At 32.6% G+C, this 21,755-nt stretch overlaps 2 protein-coding genes and 1 non-coding gene across 4 annotated transcripts in view; 1 reads left to right on the forward strand and 2 right to left on the reverse strand.

The window, feature by feature from the left end:
- The window catches only part of LOC111512529 (uncharacterized), a 344,576-nt gene that overhangs the window by 47,964 nt on the left and 274,857 nt on the right, over nt 1-21,755 (reverse strand). The window lies entirely within an intron of this gene.
- Nucleotides 1,319-21,740, forward strand: LOC111512520 (uncharacterized). The gene is made up of 5 exons (XM_023168660.2): nt 1,319-1,674; nt 16,583-16,916; nt 18,076-18,197; nt 20,332-20,470; nt 21,005-21,740. Exons 1-5 carry the CDS (start codon nt 1,468-1,470, stop codon nt 21,301-21,303), a joined length of 1,101 nt encoding a protein of 366 aa, XP_023024428.1. The 5' UTR covers nt 1,319-1,467; the 3' UTR covers nt 21,304-21,740.
- TRNAV-UAC (transfer RNA valine (anticodon UAC)) lies at nt 18,607-18,679 on the reverse strand. The gene has a single exon. It is a non-coding gene; the product is annotated as a tRNA-Val (tRNA).

Raw genomic sequence — 21,755 nt, forward strand, 5'->3', positions numbered from 1 at the left:
TTTCATACAGAAACCCATGGTCTTTTTGGTGGTTTTTCTCCTTTGTGAAGTGCAACCACCATCCTGACGATCCGATCCAAAAAAAGATCGTTTTGGTTGCGCAAAAACAAAGAAAAACACACCTCGAAATGTGACAATTTCTGTCGACCGTTCAAATCGTGGGGCACCCACGCACCCACTTTTCAAGCCTTTTGTCCTTGCCAATACGTTCTAAACCATCAATAACCGCATGTGGGAGCTGATATCCAGTTCTTTCGTTATCGCACGCACCGTTTATGATTCCGGAACGAAATTTCGGAAACCAACTTCGATCAGTGCGTTCATTAACACTATCTTTGCCAAATGCCTGGTTAATTTTTCAGGCTGTTTCGGCAGCGCTTTGGTTCAATTTCAATTCGTACAGTTCGGACTTCCATTGTCTAATATATAAAATGATTTGAAATCCCTGAAACAACTAAAAAAGAAGAATCAAAAATAAATAGCTGTAAATAACAATTATTGCTGAATACATGTTGTCCAACAACGTATTCAGCCAAGCTAGCGTAGAAATACACGCAACATATGGGAACCCATCATCAAGCGAAAAATGGCCAACTCCCGCCAAACGGTCATCTTCCACTGCACTGAACCAGTGAAGCGGAAAAAATGGAAAGCGGGGATGAGTGAAAGTACTCGAACGACCCATAAATAGTCATCTCTCGGAGGAATCAGTCCAGTCATCACCCGAAGACGATTGTGGATACTAACAATCGAAACGTCGTGAACTAACTTGGCTTGAAATTTTTTAACTTTTTTATTTTTATCTTTATTTTCATTTTATATTTCTTTCATTTTTAATTTTTGTTCAATGTTTTATTTTTACTTGTATTTTATTTCACTATTATTTCATTTCAGGTTTTTTTTGCTTAATATTGTTGTTATTTACAGATATTTATTTTTAATTCTTCATTTTCAGTTGTTTCAGGGATTTCAAATCATTTTATATATTAGACAATGGAATTCCGAACTAGTGAAATTCGACATCATAAATATTTATTCAATATTGAATTGTGAAATTAATTCATCGGGCTCTAATATATCTCTGAAATTAAATTTTATTTTTTCAACCCGCCCTTAGTTCACATAAAATTATGGTGATATCATAATAACACTCTTTTATTTACATTATGTGCCCAGACCAAATATATCCGATACGCTTCATCTCAACTGCAAACAAACATACAAACACTCGGCTATTGAAATCCCGTTCAGAGAGCAATAAAAAATCATTTACAGCAATTCTCTCAATGTATTTGCCATACGTAATTTCGATAAGATAAACTCCGCTTCAACATCAGATAATTAACCGTATCGGGTCAGTTGGAACTCATAACTCCCTGTGTGGATGTCCTTTTCAATTCGCTTAATTCTCTTGTTCGGTCAATTGTCGACGATTGGTCTGTGATGCGTTGACCACAGTTAGCCGATATGGAACACACTGTGAACACGGTAAGAAATTTCCTGCTGAAGAAGAAGCAGGTTTTAGACGTTTCGGAAAAACCCGCGAGTGTTCCTCAGATAGGCTTCAGGGTGTCGTTTTGTGAAAACGCCAAACAGTTCAAGGTGAAAGTGATAGGAGCCAGGCAGTTGCCCACCGACTATGGAAGTGTGAAGCCCAGAGGGTACTTAGTTAAGGTGAGTTGATAGAATGTAAAAATATAAAGGTGCCACTCAAAAAAGCACATTGAATTTTATTAGAAATTTTTCACATAACTTATTGTTGTGGTCAAAATGAAAGAAATTTTCATCAAAAATAAAATTCAAAAGGTTTCGAGTTTGAATTGAGCGTTTGATAAAATTCTGAATTTAAACTCGAAATTTAATAAAATTTGGATTTCAAAAAAATTCCGCGTTTGAAGTAAGAATTTAACAATATTCCGAGTTGAAAGTTGTAATTAAAAAAATACTCTAAAATAGGAATCAACCAAAATTCCAAGATCAAATTAGGAATTTACAAAAGTGTGAATAAAACAACTAACAATATAATTTCTAGTTTGAAATCGGAATTTAGCGAAATTTTCAGTTAAAAATCGCACTTCTATAATAATTATATAATTTCTAGCTCAAAGTAGAACTTTTGCAAAATTTCGAATTCAAAGTTTGATTTTAATGAAAATGTCAAGTTTTAAGTCGGAATTTAATGGAATTATTAGGTCAAAATCGGAATTAAACAAAATTCCAAGAATGAAGTCGGAATTTAGTAAAATACTAAGTTTGAAGTCTGAATTTAACAACAATTCAAGATTAAATTTGGAATTTAACAAAATTCCGGATTCAAAGTCTGACTTAATCAATATTTCGAAATTGCCGTAGAAATTTACCTAATGGTACTTTTATTAAATTCCAACTTTGAACTGGAAATTTTATCAAATTCTGACAATAAACTCCGTAGATTCCGAATTTGAAATCAGAGTTTAGTAATGACTCTTTTTCATTTGAATTACTTTAATATCTTAAGAGATCTTTCGTTACATTGTCACTTCTATGTTATTCAATATTCGAAGGGAAATTAATTGTCTAAGCAGTAATTCTTTTTGCTTGTATCCATATTTGACAACAATATCTGAAAATAAACAATTTTCATTGATATTTGTTTATTCCAAATTATTTTGTTTTCACATTTAAAAACAAACATTCATTTCCAAAACTATTTTACAAAATATTTCATCTCGACAAAATATAGTTTGATATACATTTGAATTAAAAGGAATCTAGAATCTTAGTATTGTGCCCTAATGAAAACTGATCTTTCTATTCACAATTGCTGACAATATCTTTTCTGAATTTCATTATAGTGACATCATCTCAATTGTAATTGATGTGCAATAGTGACATATTAGTGCGTAAAATAATATTCAACGAGTATATACACATTCATAACTGATTTTTTTTTTTTTGATATTGACACCTGTGAATACTACACTTTGGCCACGGCCGTTAAGCATATATGCGAATTTATTAAGGAAAACATTTATTAACATTATCATTATTACTTATAACATAGAATACCACAGTAATATCGAGATTAACTTATAAATGTTATGGATTTAGCCGATGTTTGATGAAAATCCGTAACGTATTCAATAAACACTTTATTGTATTTGCGGTTTACAAAACCGCAACACGTGTTCGCTATATGTATGAACACTCCTGAGAAAGCTATTGTATAACTAAATAGTCTTGTGGTTTTGTAAACTATTTGGTGAAAATCTCACAATAAAATATTACTTGAATAACGTAAAATCAGTTACAATTCAATAATGATAATTGGTATGTTAGAAAGGTTAATTTCAAGAATTTGTTTGGTTAAATGCAGGAATAGAATTAATGCCCAAAATAGTATCTTGATTATTTGTAGAAATGTTTTGACTATTCACAATGAATTAAAATTATTTACTCGATGTTTTTCAGCTTTAACTCTTTGGTTTCTTTATAGCTTTCAGCCACTAATAATGATTTCCATTATCCAAGCCGTTATCTCACCACCAAATAAATATAGTTTCAGGAAATATGCGAAAACTATATCCAGCATCATAATTTTCTTGGATTTTTCTTGAAGAGCAGTTAGATCATTCCTCATTTTGGTGAATGCTAATTCTTTGGCAAATTGGAGTTCTGATAATTTAAAACCATAATTTGAACATTGAAAGTAAATATTTATGCATTTCATGAAATTAATCGGTAACTGCAAATTTTTATTATATTTTTGTTTTGGGTACATTAACTGAAAAGTTTACTGCTTTTGCGACAATTCACAAATTAACCCTTTGTTAACATCCTATTATCAGCATATTTAGTTAAAAAATATCAGGGCAACAAACATTAAAAAGGTTGAGATCCACGTCTTATCACCGATAAAAGGGTAATCGAAATATATTATCAATTGCGTAGATTGTGAAATATATCGATTTGTTTCCAATATTTCAAAATGATGTTCCTTTGAAAGAGCCTAATTATGAATTCTCCTTTTTCTCAAAAAACTATTTATTTATTCATCAATGTCCATTTCGTACCCTTCAAAGTAGTCCCCTTCAGTGCCTCAGTCCCACTTGTGCCAGCATTTTTTCTAATCCTCTGAAGCACTTCTGATATATGAACTATTTGATATGTCTTTTAGCTCTCTTAGTGAGTCGGTTTTTATCTCCGCAATCATCGCAAAACGCCGTCCTTTCATGGGACCCTTCATTTTCAGGAACAGGAAAAAGTCACAAGGAGGCAAATCTGGTGAATACGATGGTTGGGGCATGATTACGGTGTTGTTTTTGGCAAAAAAAATACGAACAAGCAATAATGAGTGAGTAGGTACATTAATGTGATGCAAAAGGAATGAATTATTTTTCTACAATACCGGACGATTTCTTCGTATTCCTTCTCGCAAGCGGCGTATAACTTCAAGATAACACTCCTTATTGACCGTAACACCATGTGGCAAGACCTCTTGATGTACTACGCCACGTTAATCGAAGAAAACCTTGAACAAAACTTTGACATTTGATCGAACTTTGTGTGCTTTTTTTGGTCTTGGCTCTCCAAGCCATTGTACCCATGATTCGTCACCAGTTATGACCCTTTTAAGCAAATCTGAATGGCCGTTGACGTCATTCAACAGTTCCTAAGCTATGCTCATGCGATGGTTTTCTGGTGAAAATTGAATGTTTTCAATAAAAAAAACATTTTGCAAAGTTGAGTTATATATATTAGGTCAATATTAAACATTCTGACGATGAAATAAAATGGGAGATTACAAAAATTATAAAACAAAAACAATGAGAGTGAAAATTCCCAGTGAAAATTCTGCTGGAAAGGATAACGAGAGTACCATATTCTAATTTTGGGTTCAAACTAATAAGAGCACGCACGGAAATGAATTTTGTTCCAGAAAAAAAGACACATGTGTCATTGTTTTCAAAATATGACGAATTTAATAGTTGAATGGACGTCTTCAAAAATGAATCCCGAATTATGTATGTAATAATTATGGTGTAGAATGAGTCCTGGAAAAGTTTAAATTGTAAAATATTAAACAAAAGTATTTTTTGGGGAGGAAATCGAAGTTTTTCACTAATTTATCTGGAGATTTTCACTTTGCATTATTTGAATAGAAAATTATAATGGAGAACTTTATACAGGTGGAGAAAACCATCATGAGAGCGCTAAAAAAGGTATGATAAATTGTCTCTATAACAGAACAAAAACGATTTGTAATACACCTGAATATTTTGGATAAAGGAGTGGCATTCATAAAATCTGTTCTGAAATAGCACGCTTATCCAATATGCAATAGAAAAAAAATCAAATGAAAAATTTACTACAAACAGCGACTCAAATATCTAAACAATCTTAATAAAACTGTATGTCTTCCTAGCTGCAATTAAATAAGGAATGCCATGAAATAATAATGCAACAAAAGAGAACAAGGGTAATGGAACTCAAAGAAAATTGTATCGAGAAGAAATACATATCTACGTATAAGAAAATGAATATTTCGAAATAGTATTCTCTTCTAACGTATGTAAGTGATGTACACGATTGATTATAGCTTGGCCCTGTTGCTGTGTACAGCTTGGTATTAGCCGGGAAAGTAGCTGTTTTCCGACAGTCATTTATCAGAACCTATTTAAGTTTCCTGAAAAACGAATTCAACATTATTCAATCATTTTGTTCACAAGTTCGTTCTAGGGCAGAAACTCCTTACGGAGTATAAAATGAAAATATTTTTTATATTTTCTAGATTTTGAAAATACGCCACACTCCTGAATTCTTTCACAGTTATTGTATGAAAAAGCAATAGAGACAATTTTGTTCAGTCTATCATTATAATTACTTCTTCAATTTATACGTTATTCTGTATGTTTAAAATCTGTTTAAAATCTGTTTTTCCGTTAATCAGCTGTCGCCCCCATATGAACGACAACTCTCAGAAGTTGAAAAACTTGTGCGAACTAAGGACTAACGAGGTCTTACCTTTTAACGTGTGATTCCTAACACGGTAAGACCATGAAGTAAACCATTCATTTTTCGATCTATCTGCTTTCAATTCAACTTTCTTTTAGTAATTTTCTCTCTAAATTACCCTCTAAATATGAATTAATATTATTACTTCTGATAACTCTTGATCTTTTATTAGCCCTACTGCTGTAAACATTTATTTGCTAATTGAATGTGTTATATTTCAAGAATGAAAATGAAAGGAGGTTGTTAATTTTTTGAATACTATCAAAAGTGTTACTTGTTAAATTAATTATTATTTATACCTGACGTTCCAAAACAATGAGGGTGATGTTAATTTGAACGTGAACATCACGTCAATTTGACATGAAAAAGGACATCTAAAGTGTCATTCAAAACAATTGTGAAAATATAATGAGGAATTGTTTAATATGCAACAATAACAGATATGTGTACTTTTCTAGATATAAATTAGAGATCCTCTCACCTTCATCTCTTTAATGAACTTTTTTTTACTTCTATATAGATACAAATACATTTGCTTTCATTTTTCATTCGGTTCAAATGAACTTCGAATCATCTGCGAAATAAATGAGGTCTAATCTATAAAATTAATGATTGATTAAATAATCCTTCACTTAATTAGTGGTGAAGGTTGTTGCTTTTCGGGTTCTTCTTCCCATGAACACAGCCTAATAGCCCCAACTTATTTGTAATTTCGAAAGGCTTCGTTTTTGAGATGGCAACAAGAATCACTTACAGTTTTATACTATTGATTTTACGATGGGCGTCGAGTTATATCCAAAAAACATCTATTCAAGTTTGCTCACCAATTTCCGTATTATAATAAATTTATTGGTTGAGACTGTGCTACCAAAGAATTTCTAATTACTAACTAGAAACAAGACCTCAATCAAATTCTAGGTGCACTGCAAATCACGAAAGTCAATAAATAAAAATTTTGAAGGTTATTATTATTATTATGATGAGTATATTTTGACTATTCCACAACACAAAATAAAACTTAAAAGGGTTATATTTTCAGGAGTGACTAATTTTTGGAAAGAAAGTTATTTCTACTGTGGGAATCTTCCAAAGAAAGAAAGCAAATAATAGAACTTTATACATAGATGTGTAGATCATGCAAAGAAGTAACTTTCAGACACAAAATGGAAGAAAAAGCCTTCTTGAAACAGCTACTTTCATATAAACATTGAATTGAACTAAAGAAAAATTCTTTTGAAACAAATACTTTTATATGAACACTGAATTATACAGAAAATACTTTTTTCTACCCAGTTTGTATATGTTATCCAGACTGGTACTGGTAAGGCAAATGTCTTACGGTGAAACATCAATGTCTACCAGTGAGCATGACAGTGTTCAATGTAAGTAAAATTTTTACTTTTCTTTCGATATATTGTGTAGAAATCCTGTGAATGATATCTGATTCAATTCCATAATGAATATTTGGAATACATAAAAGTATTTGTTTCGAAAGAATATTTCTTTAGTGTAATTCAATGTTTATATGAAAGTAGCTGTTTCAAGAAGGCTTTTTCTTCCAGTTTGTGTCTGAATATTACTTCTTTGCATGATCTACAGATCTATGTATAAAGTTACTTCTTTTAAAATTGCTTACTTACTTCCTTTCTTTGGAAGATTCCCACATTTTTCTGTATCAAGATGGAGTTGTAGAAAGTCAAAAACTTTCTTTCCCAAAAACAAAGTAGAAACAGTGAAGAATTTGTTTGAGTTGAAAGTTACATGTTTCCTACTGCTGTTCTTAAATAATTCTTTTTTATATTGATGATAAAAATGTACGCCAAGCTATTAAGCATTTCATTATTTTTGTCGTCAGTTATTCCGTTTATAGTGCCAAATAAAGTAATTACCCAATATATTGTCCATAAAGTGCCATATAAACTCTCATGTGCACATATTACGAAATATTTATATGTCACGGTCAAAAATTTAGCATAGATGAGATGGCAACAAAAAAATCCCCCACCCAACTGAATTCTTATCTAGCTTTATATTTGTGGAAATATTCGTCACTGATTCCTTTAGCTCAGGTTTATGGCCTCCTTTTACTACTTCGGGCATTAGCAGTTTAAGAGACGATCTATAAATAGAGTTTGTGGAATGCTAATACAAATAAACATCATGAGTGATCGATCATTTCGAAGAAATCTCATTGTTGACATTAATCTAATTCTGAGACATCTTGGTTTGAAAAAACTGAGAATATCACTCAAGATACAATAATATTTGTTATGTCTGTTAAAATATGTTTTTCCGTTAACCAGCTGTCGCCCCTCTATAAACGACAACTCTCAAAAGACGAAACTTGTGCGAACTAAAAACCAACGAGGTCTTACCTTTTAACGTGTGATTCCTAACACGGGTTGGACGATAGGAAGTGAAAATCGATCGTCCGGCTTTGCGGTTCGAATCACCGGTACGCACAGCAGAGGATTGAGTGAGTAGAGCATACCACCCACGTTAACCAACCAGGCTACCTTCCCACCTCACGATGAGAAACATATGCTCAATCAACTACTAAACTATTACAGTGAGAGACCATTTCAACATTTTCAAAACCGTCTCTTGGGCTTATTCTAAGTATTTTTATCAATTATGCCATTAATAATTGAAAATCATTATAATTCCATAAATTGATGGATGTAGCCGTTGTTACTACGTGGTAGGAAATCATAATGAAGAAAAGAGAAATGAAACTGTCTATGTTTTTACCACTTTTATTTGTAACTAACGTTACTGAAGTTTCGTCCTATACGGGCATTTTCAAACTTATACAATAAACTTTTATATATAAGTTTATTGTATAAATTTATTGTATATAAGTTTATCATATAAGTTTGAAAATGTCCGTATAGGATGAAACTGCAGTAACGTTAGTTACAAATAGAAGTGGTAAAAACATAGAAAGTTTCATTTCTTTTTTCTTCATTATAATTCAGTTAATTGACATCTTTAAGAAGCTCTATTCGTTGACTTTGTTGGGAATTATCTGTTGAAAACTATTCTATATAAGACACATGCTAGCATAATTTAGAAACGTTATTATATTTCTCATTGCAAATGTCAATTTCTATTATGTCGAATTATATTACCCAGCTCAAACATCACCTAGTCTGCTTGATCGAAAGTTATTGGTTTATTAAAACATTTTTAATTCGAATCGAGACATTATTCTGAATTTTAGCAATTTATTTGAAATTGAAAAGAATACGCGACGTACAGTCAATGCATCTATAATTTGCTAATCTAATCGTTGATGATTTCACACTCTAATAACTACGCCGGACCAACAAAATTCAAAGAAAAATCAAAATATTTATGTTTTATCGTGACAGATCTCATAATCTATCTGATAACCAAATTCAATTTCAGTTTAACAGCCAGCAATAAACGTTTCCTATGAAACCAACTGACGACAAACTTTACATCATGAAAAAGGGTATAATCACTAATCCTTGTTAGTGATTATAAATTCAACGGCGTAGGAATAAACACTTATGAGTGAGAATTCATTTATATTTTTTATAACTTCAACATTTTTTCACTAACGATAAATTTTTCATCTTCTGGATCTATCAAATGGTACTTTCCAATAACTCGTTGCAGAAAAGATTACAAATTCCAGAGGTTTTCCGAAGTTGTTTTGAGAAAGTTAAATTTGAATGGAAATTTTGAATTGAATTCCAATTTTTTATGTTTCTCAAATCTGAGAAACATACACCAGCAGTGAAATGATTTCAAAAATTATTTTCATCATTTTATTAGTTTCCCCTTGAACCATTCCCGGACGTGCATGATCTAATGCTCGTTTAATCCAATGTATGCATCATTTTGATGCAAATTTTGTAATTTACTCTATAAACAATGACGAGTTCTGCTAAATTATGATGAATGATATGCTGTTTAAACTAGAATTTCAATGGAATTGATACTAACTTTATATAAGATACACAAGAGGATTTTGAAAATACCTGGAAGTGTACTTCAAACAATCAAATTTTCTTCAGCATATGAGGACCGGAAGTCAACACTTTGCAAAAAGAATTAGTTTATTGAAAAAATCATAAGACCAAACGGACTTTCCTGAGTTAAGTTCGATCTTAATTACATAAAGGCCCCGTCGAAATAAATAACAATAAATGTACTACCGCTGACGTCTACAACCATACATTTTTTAAGCTAGACGACATTTTCGTCCTTTCCCTTTCTCCATCATCCCCGATCTATGTCTAGTGCTATCATTCTGCTTTTTACTTAGTCTAGTTCACTCGAACTTCACTCAAGTGAGTTTGTGATTTCGTAGTTGTATATCGTTAAAGATTTTAGTCGTTTTGGTATCTTGATGTTTAGGTAGTCCTTCGTTCTGGTCACATTAACAATATCAATGTTAGCAAAAGTATATATTCGTTGACCCGCAGCAAGGGCTAATAATAGCGTCAGTTTGTGAGTTAGCATTTTCAGGTTGCTTTCTTCTGGCGACAATTTTCTGACATAATTCAAAACTAAAGCGGAGTCCCAAGGTGCGCTTGGTTGAAGATTGACTTCACCTATGAAAAACCTGTGCAATATCTGAACCAGCGATTCGTGCAATTGAATTCAGTGTTTCATAATTCATGAAGAATCTCACATAGGCAAATCTAGCCTAGAATTATTTATCTGAATTGATCATTGGCAGTAGCCAATGTTTCTGGATACAGATTATAATTCGAAATTTATTTATCAGTTCTGCTTGAATAAACTATTGCCTATCGAAACACGGATTGTGATTTTCTAAGCCTATCATAGTAAAAATCACTGCAAAGCGCATTTTCATCGAGTAATAGCCAGCTCTATTCAATGAATTATCAGTACGTGCAAAGAAAATGAATAATAATAATAATAATAATATTCATGAATCCATTTAATAATAATAATATTTATTTGCCAAATCTTTTTAGAAGTATCACATTGAATATTGAAAAGCATAAGAGTGTGCAGATAAAAAACGATTGCCACTTAGGTTCACATGGAACCTGTCTGTGGGAACAATTGTTTTTTTTTTGTTTCGTCTCATGAGTAAGCTTATAAGAGGAAATTAAAAATAATCATGAAGAAAATAAATAAGATAAATAAATGAGTAAATAAGAAATGAATCAATTTGCTGGATCTACAATGTTTTTGACAAATTGTCTACGTTGTTCAAGAATCCATTTTTTAATGCGTTTCTTCATCAGACCAATATTATTAAGTGTTTTAACTGAGACAGGAACATGATTCAGGAGTTTAGCTCCAATATAGGTAAAGCATCTTTGACCAATTGTTTTTTTTTTGCTCTTGGTATGTACACTGCTGCAGAGTTTTGAGTTCGTGTTATTCGATTGTGGGGTAAGTTTTTCAAGTAATTTCTATTTTTCAGGAGAAATGTGATAATCGTTTTAGAAAACAGTTGCCTTAAATGTAAAATTTTTAATTCCCCATAGAGTTGTTCTTTAGGATAACGAGAGCTTTTGTTATATATAATTTTTAAAATACACTTCTGTATTTTTTCTAGTGGATCGAGTGCAGTAGCACTAATACCACCCCAACCAATTACACCGTATTGTAGAAGAGATTCTACAAATGCGTAGTATAATATTTTCAATTTGTTAAGGGTTAGTATATTTCGTAGCTGGCGAAACCTGTATAGAAGTCCTCTCAATTTATTTTTCAAGTTATGCACTTGAATATTCCATCTCAGAAAGCTATCTATGTGAATACCTAAGTATTTTGCTGATTTAACAAAATTGACATTTTTGGAGTTGATGTTTATATTTATATATTCTGGTAAATATGACTCATATGAAGTGAACGGAAGTACTTTAGTTTTTTCAACGTTGATTGTGAGCAGATTTGCTCTAAACCACTTAGTTAATGATTCCAGATCACGTTCAGCAATATTTCTAACTTCTTCCCATCCATTTGCGGTATATATTATAACAGTGTCATCAGCAAATGAAATTATCTTCCCACAAGATTGTTGAGAAAATAATGAATTCAGATATACAAGGAATAAGATAGGATCTAAGACGGTTCCCTGAGGCACACCACAAGATACATTTCTTTTTTCACTCAGTTCGCCATTTATCTGGACTCTTTGGGTACGATCTTCAAGAAAACTACTGAAAAGTTTATTAACATTACCCCTTACACCCAGATTTTCAAGCTTGCTGAGCAAAAGTGCATGGCTCACGGTGTCAAATGCCTTTGCCAAATCAAGTAGTACACCTAGGCAAACTTTTTTTTCATCTATAGCCTTATATATTGTAGATGTTACATCTGCTATAGCATCCTCGGTTGATCTATGTTCTTGAAATCCGTACTGATATTTTGACAAAATGTTTTTTTTTATTCAGATATGAGATCAATCGTTTTTTAATTATCTTTTCAAATATTTTCGAAATAGAGGATAAGATTGACAAGGGCCGATAATTTTGAAACATTTGTTTTCTTCCCTGTTTTGTAGACTGGAATAATCTTGGCCTCTTTCAGATGTTTTGAAAACACGCCTTGCTCTATAGCTATATTGAATATATGTGAAATTGGTTTAGAAATGAACTCAGATGTTTTTAGTATTTCATTCGAGATATCGTCTAGACCAGGTGATTTTTTATCTCTCAAGTTACTTATGATTTCTCTAACTTCATTTGGGTCGGTGTTGGACATATACATATTTTTATTATTATAATTGTTTGTAAAATCATTAACTATTTTCTAAAGATTTTTTGAGGAGATTTGGTTATTATTTATTTGGTTTTTAAAGTAATCAGTTTTTATTTTTTTTCGGAAACTATTTATCTCATTTCTATAATCAATATATTCTTTTTTGTAGTCTTCATTACGTGGATTTTTAACTTGTTTGATAAATAATTTATCACGCTTTTTTATAGATGTGATTAAACCCCTTGTAATCCAAGGCTTTTTTTTCTTCGAACATTGCACTTTTATGCATGTGGTTGATTGAGATATTATTTCTTTAAATGTGGAAATGAATTTATTCATACTCGTTTCTGGTTCTTTCTGTTCATATATTTCAGTCTATGCCTGTTGACGTAGTAGTTCCAACATTTTGTTTTGATTTATCTTATTTATAAACTTCGCTTTGTTATTTGGTATTTCTTGTACAGGGGTATAATTTTTCAGTGTCGCAACCGTAGGGAAATGATCTGTTATTGAAGTTTTGAATATTGCTGAAGTTACCATTTCTGGGACAAACGTTTTACTTTTTAGAAAAATGTGGTCCAGGCAAGTAACAAGACAGACATAGGAATCTAGTTCCCTAGATGTTTCTATATTATGAAACTTGTTAACTGAATTCAGAGTTTCATTGTGAGAGGTTTCAATGGCCAACTCGTCTACAAGGACCGATCATATAATTTTCAGTCCATTCATAGTGACAGTCCATCATCTTGCCAGAAGAATGTGTCTCCCGGCTGTTATAGTCTATTTCAAAAGAGTGTAGAGTAATAAATCATGAAGTGTCATAAAATTTGCCTGAATTTCGTTGTCGTCCATGGGCGTAGGCAAATCTTAGGATTATTAAACTTAATAATTAAAGTAAATTAAAAATTACAGACATAGATAATAATAAAAGGCCATTTTTGGGAAGTAATTTGGTCTAAAACTAAGTACCTACATGTATTTAGGTAAGTAAAATTTCTTAAAAAAAGATTAAGATTATTTTAGCGGTTCTTGTAAACTTATTTAATATGCAATTTGGGTTCATATACTTGAGCATGATTTCTCAAAAAAGGGTTAACACTTAGTTCCGAGGTGCCATGTCATTATAATAATCCCTTTTTGACCCTGCCCACCAATCATGCAATACCTATTAAACCCAGGTAATTAAGAAAAAGGGTTTAAATATATTGTAATGGTGTCTTAAACATTCGAGTTATAATAGTAATTGTTACTACACCAATTAAACGTACAGTGATATTGTGATATAGAAATAGTGAAAAAGTTATAAAATGGGGACATTTACTCCAAAGAAAAGAAGTGTAAAAAATTCTCCGCTATCTGTTTGCGAAAAAGTTATAATTTCAAATGTATATGATTGCATAAAACACGATCACCCTAGTTTGTCTGTGCAAGAAAGTGTTGAGCGATGTGCCCGAATGACTGGAATTGGACAGTCCACGATTTTTAAATTATTGCGAGAAAGAAAGATATCAGGCCAGGTAAGTCCATGCAAGAGAAAATCAGGAAGACCAATAAAAATCTTAGATGAAGACACCAAATGTGACATTCGAAGAAAAGTTCATTCGTTTTATTTTAAAAAGGAAATACCCACTCTTGAAAAAAAATTTATCGAGATAAGCCAAGATAACGATATTCCTTTGATATCCAGAAAACTTTTATGGAAAACTTCAAAAAGTATGAATTTTGCCTGGGAAAAGCACAATCGAAAGGCACTATTACTGGAAAGTGATGAAATTGTTTGCTGGAGACGAAAATATTTGACAACTATAAAGCAGTACCGCAGAGAGCAAAAGAAAATTTTTTATCTTGATGAGACGTGGATAAACGAAGGTTATATAGTCAAAAAAATGTAGCAAGATAAAAATATAACAAGTTCTCGCCAAGCTTTCATAGAAGGCCTTTCGACGGGTATTAAAGTGCCTTCGGGAAAAGGGAAGAGGCTTATAATTGCTCACATTGGAAGCGAAGACGGATTTTTAAAAGAAGGTTTGTTAAGCTTTGAGTCGTGCCGGACGGGAGATTATCATGAGGACATGAATTCGGATGTCTTCGAAGACTACTTCGGGGAAATGTTAAAATTTCTTTCAGCTGATTCGGTCGTGGTTATGGATAATGCAAGCTACCATTCAAGGCGCTTAGAGGTACCAACTTCAGCTTGGAGAAAGCAAGAAATTATTAACTGGCTGTCAAATAAAGGTATTCAGTTTGAGACGAATTCAGTAAAGAAGGAACTACTAGCCATAGTAAAACAACATAAATCTCGCTTCATGAAATATGCCGTAGAAGATGTAGCAGAAAAGTATAAAGTAACTGTGCTGCGCCTACCGCCATATCATTGCGAATTAAATCCTATAGAACTTATATGGGCACAAGTTAAAGGATATGTTGCAAGGCACAATACCACATTTAAAATGAAAGATGTCAAGGTATTGTTTAATCAAGCCATTATGGAAATCACATCAGAAAACTGGCAAAAAGCAATCCAGCATGTTTTAAAAGAGGAAGATAAAATGTGGGAACTGGACAACTTGGTCGATCAGGTGGTTGACCCTATAATTATAACACCAGGGGATGATGACAGTTCTTCGGATGAAGACTATACTGATGTAGAATAATTTAATTGAATTGTAAATATACTGTAGCGGGATAAGCAATCTGGACAGAGACCAGTGTATCAGTGACAGTGACACTTTTGCTTAGGTTAGGGTTTAGAATTAAGGGTAGTCTGAATAATTATTTTCTCGGAAGGTTCTCGAAAATTGTACCTAGTAATCTCTAGAACATTCAATTAGGGTATAAATAGAGTGTTGTTAAACGTTAAGGGAAGTTCACAGTTTTAGTATTGTTCAAGTGTCAAATTGTAATAACGTATCCAGTAAAGTTCTTGTCGTTTTTGTGAATAAATTGATTTAAAGTCCCCACAAGTGTTTCAATACGTAAAGTTCGTTCGTGTGTGTTTGTGAGTATTTCCCGATTTCGGTTCGTATATATTTTATTGTTACATTTTATATTTTTTTAATAACACTGTTCTGCTGTATTAAATTTTTATTTCCTTTAATATAATTTTTATGAATGCATATTCTTTTGGCAATTATCCCACTAGCGCGCCTCTGGCTCAGTATTTATCCGTCGATAACAATGGACAAATCCCTTAAAACAGGGTGATACCTACCTGCTCTTTATGAAACGACATAATTTTGCAATGCGGACTAGGGAAGTGACAGAATTTATTGACGGATCACCCTGTAGCGCTTTTGAATACTTAATGAGATTTTATTACTCTACACTCTTTTGAAATAGACTATAGGAGCAGTTTGATTATTATTTCACCGGTAATCTTGAAATGGAATCGAAATCCTCTTTCTAGCTTCCTCAACGAAAACTTTGATGTATAAGCTTTCTTGTAGAAACTGATGAGTTGACCCCATTGTGTAATTTCAATTTCCTTTGGCAACGAGGATAAGAAAGATTTTCCTGAAACATTCTGAGATGATTTGCTTTCGAGTGCTATCAACGATAGTATTACTTAGGATGTGTACCTTTCCTCTGCATGTCTCTTTCTGGACAATAATTTCGATATTCTGCTCGTAATAGTCTATGTCCTTCACAACATTGGTTTTACAGATAAAATATTCATAGAGTTATCAATCAATCATTCAAGGTGAATTTTTCTCAATAGCTGACGTTGGATGTTGGAAATAGTTTCTTCAACTCCGTGTTATCAGTTATCGAAATAGTAATAAGATGTTAACAATATCAAGCAAATCCTTTATTTCTACCATCATCATCTTCATTGAATTTTTCCAGAACTGAATTCTTATATTTTTTCCAGGTAACCTTCTATCCTCAAAAAGACAAATTCGAGACGAAAACCGTCAAGGACTCTTGGCCAACGATCAACGAAGAGTTCATTTGTAATCTCGCCATCCCTGTTAGAAGGTTCGACGACTACTTCAAGGGAAAATTCGTGTCGTTCACGATATACGCGGTCTTAGGTAAAGAAGAAGACGAGAAACCTCCTGCGAAGAAACCCGGGATGCTCAAGAGATATTTCTCTTTCAATGATACCGAAGACATAGTCCTCCTCAGAAATGGCAGCTTCAAAAGGTCAGGATCGCAGAGGAGGAGTAGTGCTACCAGTGTTATGAGTAACAGAAGGACTGTAGGTGAGAAAAAAATTAGTTTCAAGAGAGTTCACTCACATTAGAATGTGCTCAAGCAATAAAAAAATACTTAGAGACTATCTGGTTCTGGATATGGCTGATAAAGATCATATATTTAAATGGTCAGGAGAATTTCAAATTCGTCCAATTTGTGTGCTCATGGGTAATACCGCTATGTATCCTAGCAAAATTCATTAACTCTTCTATTCAGGATGTTTGAAAGAAGTTTTGTTTTTGCCATCTTTTAAATTTGAAACGAGGACTTCGCCAATCCTTTATAGTGGATCTCGAAATGATAAAGAAGTTTTTGGTTGTAGGATGCAAACAAGGAATTGGATATCTTCACCCACATGCTGAAATTCATCCTTATTCATGACACTTCACTCTTCCATATAAACCAATATGAAAAAAACGTCTGTTGTCGATGGACTCCTTCAGTGATGTTCCCGTTGTTATTATTATTACGGTTTTCAACTGCAAATAAAAGCCTGAGAAAACACTATTCTTTCCGTTTTCTTTCCGAAAAACATGATAGTAGAACAGATTCAGATCTGGTGAATTAGAAGGAGGGATGTTGGAGTAATTCGCCCCATCGACTCCTAAACCACGAATTATTTGAAAGGCAACAATCACGCTTTGTGTGCAGAAGCGTTATAATACAAAAACGAAATATCATTGGACAATTTTCCTTGTCTTCTCTCTAAATATTTTCTCGTGAAGTGGTCAGTAAAGTCGAATAAGGACACCCACAAAATAAAACATGCTTATGTCTTGGCATTCCCGAAAAGACAGTGGCAAAAATGTTTCCTTCAGAATTTTGAATCAAAATTTTCTTAGGCCTTGGAGAAGCAGAAGGCAAAATTTATGAATACGACAAGTTACTGACTAATTCACTGATATAGCTCTGTTTATTTTTCAGATTATGAAAGGTTGAACACTACAAAAATATTGAGAAGCATTGACACTTCCACAAAAAATGTAATTCAAAGAATATCTACACTACATGTTGTTCTTCGTTGCTATGATAATGCGATATTTTGTCTGTCCACAGTACCCGTCTAGGTTAACTAGACATTAATACATCCTTGTACTCTTTATTATATTGCACACATAACTGAAAAAAAGGTGATATTTTGAATACATTTTAACATTTTTATTTCAGGTGCTGTGACATACAATTTGGATAGTAAATTATTTACTCAGAAATTGAAAAATAATACCATCAGTACTCCTGATATTTGGAGAAACGTTGCTGAGATTACCAGTGGAGTACAAACACAGCCGGTGAGATTTTTTTCGAGCAATTACTAACATCAGAAATGAATTGAATCATTTTGCCTTCTATTGTTTTATTTTAAATATACGATGATTCGAAATCATTTCTTCAAATGAACACTGGGAATGTAGTTTACAACTGTGACAACAATTTGGGCTTATATTGCCTGAAGATAACTCGACAGCACTGTATAGAAGATGCAATATAATTTTTTTTAAACATGTGAAAATACGACTTAGGGAAAAATCAAAATAGTGCCACTAGTATTTAAAAGTGAAAAAAATTTCCTAACCCAGAAGTCCAAAACAAGGTTATTGAGAGTTTTTATTTCTCTCTTCGAAATAAGTTGCTCTGGAAAGGGTGATTTTTAATATTTAAACTTATTCAGTTAATATTGGTAAATATAAAAAAAAAAGCTGGTTCCGCCCGGGATCGAACCGGGGACCTTCTGCGTGTAAAGCAGACGTGATAACCGCTACACTACGGAACCCATACCAAGCCAATAGCGATAGACAAATACGAAGTTGGGTCATACTAATATGGCCAGTATTGTCAGGTCATTTTCATGCATAGTAGTAGATTTCGTGACAGAAAAACAGTAGAATGATGCACTACACAAAACGATAGAAAATATGTTTTTAAATATACACTGCATATATGGTAATATTCATTATTTACCGTTAATTAATGATTATAGAAAGTAAAGTGAGTCATCAATATATTTTAACTTCCTATTAGTAGAACAGTAGCTCGAGAGCCAAAACCAAAACAGGAGATCTACTGCAAAAACAGTAAATCTGGCATGACTGAATACGATGCTCTTATTGAGCAATTTATTTTTCATCTGCAGTGGATTGATTCGCATTATCCCGCAGTCTAATTGCATTATGGATTCGTTGTGAAAGACTCTATCTATTTTCCCAGCGGCTTTGTAATTAACAGTGTGATAAATAACGCTGGCATAACAATTATTCAATATAACTTCTATTATATTTGGGTGTGTCACGGCGATTGTCAGAACCTAACCAACCGAACGTTATCAGTTCGTTAACTCTCAATTTTTTTTTCAATTTTCATATGTTTCAATAGTTTTTCTGCTATTCCAGGCGGATACAATATAACAAATCAAAATTCATAAAAATCGGTTCAGATGGTATAACATTCACGATTTTGCGACTTTGTTTCATATATTAGATAAGTCATACGCTTATTAAAATTAGACAACTTTATTCGATAATTCAAAATTAAAACTGAACTCCTCGAACTAATGTATTCTGTACATGTACTCTACATACCACATTCGAATATTCTCGTATATTCAGTATATTGAGCATTCGTCCTCGTTTTCGAGAGACCTGCTTCTTAGATCTGTTGTTTAGCGAAATTGAAAGCTTTTGTTTATTGATTAGAAAATTTTACGATCCTCACCGTTTAGCACTTAATAATATAAGCACCTAATAGTGTTTTCTTAACATTCATTATTTCATTATAATTTCCATTGCCTTGCTAGCATACATAATGCTAGCAACGCAATGAGTTGCGTCCTAAGTTACAGAGCACCTAATTTTTGATTTCGGTACCTAAAAAGCACCTAAAGAGTACCTAATTTTGGCATTTTGTAAATGCAATTTTCATACTTTGCGTCGCTGGCGTAACAGAGCTACAGTTTTACATAATGTAGGTATATCGATATCTATTGACGCGCGTTTCGCTAACCAAGTTAGCACTCCTTAGTTATCTCCTGAACTTTTTTGTTCTAGTCTGGAAAACGTATTTTAAATAAATTTATTTCACGTCAAAAGTTTCAATTCTAACTATCAATCTTTATATTTAACTGTTATTTTTCTCAGTTGTTTTTGGATTATATGCTGTATGTGAATTATCAACAATGGTGAATTTTCAACACAAAACTTGTTTTTTGACGAGAGTTTGGAGTGATATTAACTTTGAATCAATCGAAGACTAACAAAGAGACAATAAAAAAATAATAAATATACTTCCCGTTGTTTTTAATAAGACTCCAGGCCTTCCATTTCACATTGTCCATATCAATCAATGAAGAAACAATGCCAAATTTTTTTTTTTCACTCTTGTTCGGTTAAACAGATCTGAAGCTTGTGTAATTTATAACGTTCATTTCAGAGAGATGGCACCAAAGGCAGCATTGAACTGACTCTTCAGTACGGAGTCAGCGAAGACGGAACTAACGATGTAGTGGAGGTTACGGTCACCAAATTCAGATGTAGTTTACAGACTATGCAGTACCACGAAAAAGTTGGCGGTAGGTTTTCTTTTGTGTCAACGGCATCTACTGCCCTGATCATTAACCTCGTGTTATGAGTAGGCAGTCAACCACCTAAAGCTATTCGCATGTAAGAACCAACAACTTCGACAAACAATACTTCTATCGAGAAAAAAATCTGGTCGAAGATTTGTTTGAACCCATGACTTTCGAATCGTGAGTCGGCGTACTTCCACAAGAAATTGAGTAATGATAATTAAAAACTTATTTATATTCTAACTTAGTTCTAGTTAAATTTTCTCTATTGATTAAATGGCAATGAACAAGTGGAATATCCCAGATATGCTAGATAAGATAGGCATTTTTATATAATGTTATAGATTAAATTGAATCGATTGTGTGTCACAGTTTGTTGCAATAACACGATTATTCCTATAAATAATACAATGAGATAACAATGTTTGATCCGCATGACCACTTAATCACTCAGACTTGACACCAATTTACTAGAATTTGCGTAACTCATGCCTCTATGACTTTTTTCTGAACTAAGACAGTTGTTTATCGTTTCAGGCCAACTATATATAAAAATAACTGCTTTTGAATACGAAGATCTCATCCAGAAGATGAAAAGCGACAAATTCGAGCCCACAATCAGTTTGAAGCTGGAACCGAGTACTTCAACTCTAAGAGCAACCGTCAATCAGTATAATATAGACCAAGTGAAGATACTAATAAGGCTGATTTCGAAAAACATCGTTGGAAAGAAAGTTGAGCTCGGGAAAATAGAGATCGACAGGCATAGCAGTTTTTGGAAAGACATTGTGGCTGCACCTGCCACTCCCGTGACGAAAATGGTGAATTTTGAGTGAAGACTTGGGAGACTGAAAACGAAGTGAAATACAATTTGGAATACAGAAACACTTTCATGATAATTTTATACTGTATACGTCGTGAAAGGAATATCTACACCATGTGTCACATTGATGCAATTTTGGAGAAAACTTTCAATTATATGCATATTTATCAATTTGACTTCGTTCACTTTTTTTGACTTAATGTCGACTAGGTACATATATGAAAGACTGCTTATAAAAGAAACTCGTATATATATATATATATATATATATATATGTATATATATATATATATATATATATATATATATATATATATATATATATATATATATATATATATATATATATATTTATTCAGTTAGTGAAAAAAATGTGTTGACGGTATTATTATTTATTGTAGTTTTTTCTCGACGTAGCTATCATATGAATAAACTGTATTGTACCATAAAGTTATTGTATTATTT

The sequence above is a fragment of the Leptinotarsa decemlineata genome, unplaced genomic scaffold (genome assembly GCF_025532065.1).
Source record: "Leptinotarsa decemlineata unplaced genomic scaffold, Ldec_3_MD MMD2_tig00026354_RagTag_RagTag, whole genome shotgun sequence".
Taxonomy (NCBI): Eukaryota; Metazoa; Arthropoda; class Insecta; order Coleoptera; family Chrysomelidae; genus Leptinotarsa; species Leptinotarsa decemlineata.

Excerpts from the sequence above, each read along its gene's own strand:
- LOC111512520 (XM_023168660.2), top strand. The coding sequence starts at position 1,468 with ATGGAACACACTGTGAACACGGTAAGAAATTTCCTGCTGAAGAAGAAG. Across the intron at positions 18,198-20,331 it reads GTGGAGTACAAACACAGCCG|AGAGATGGCACCAAAGGCAG; the intron begins GTGAGATTTTTT and ends CGTTCATTTCAG. Across the intron at positions 20,471-21,004 it reads GTACCACGAAAAAGTTGGCG|GCCAACTATATATAAAAATA; the intron begins GTAGGTTTTCTT and ends TTATCGTTTCAG.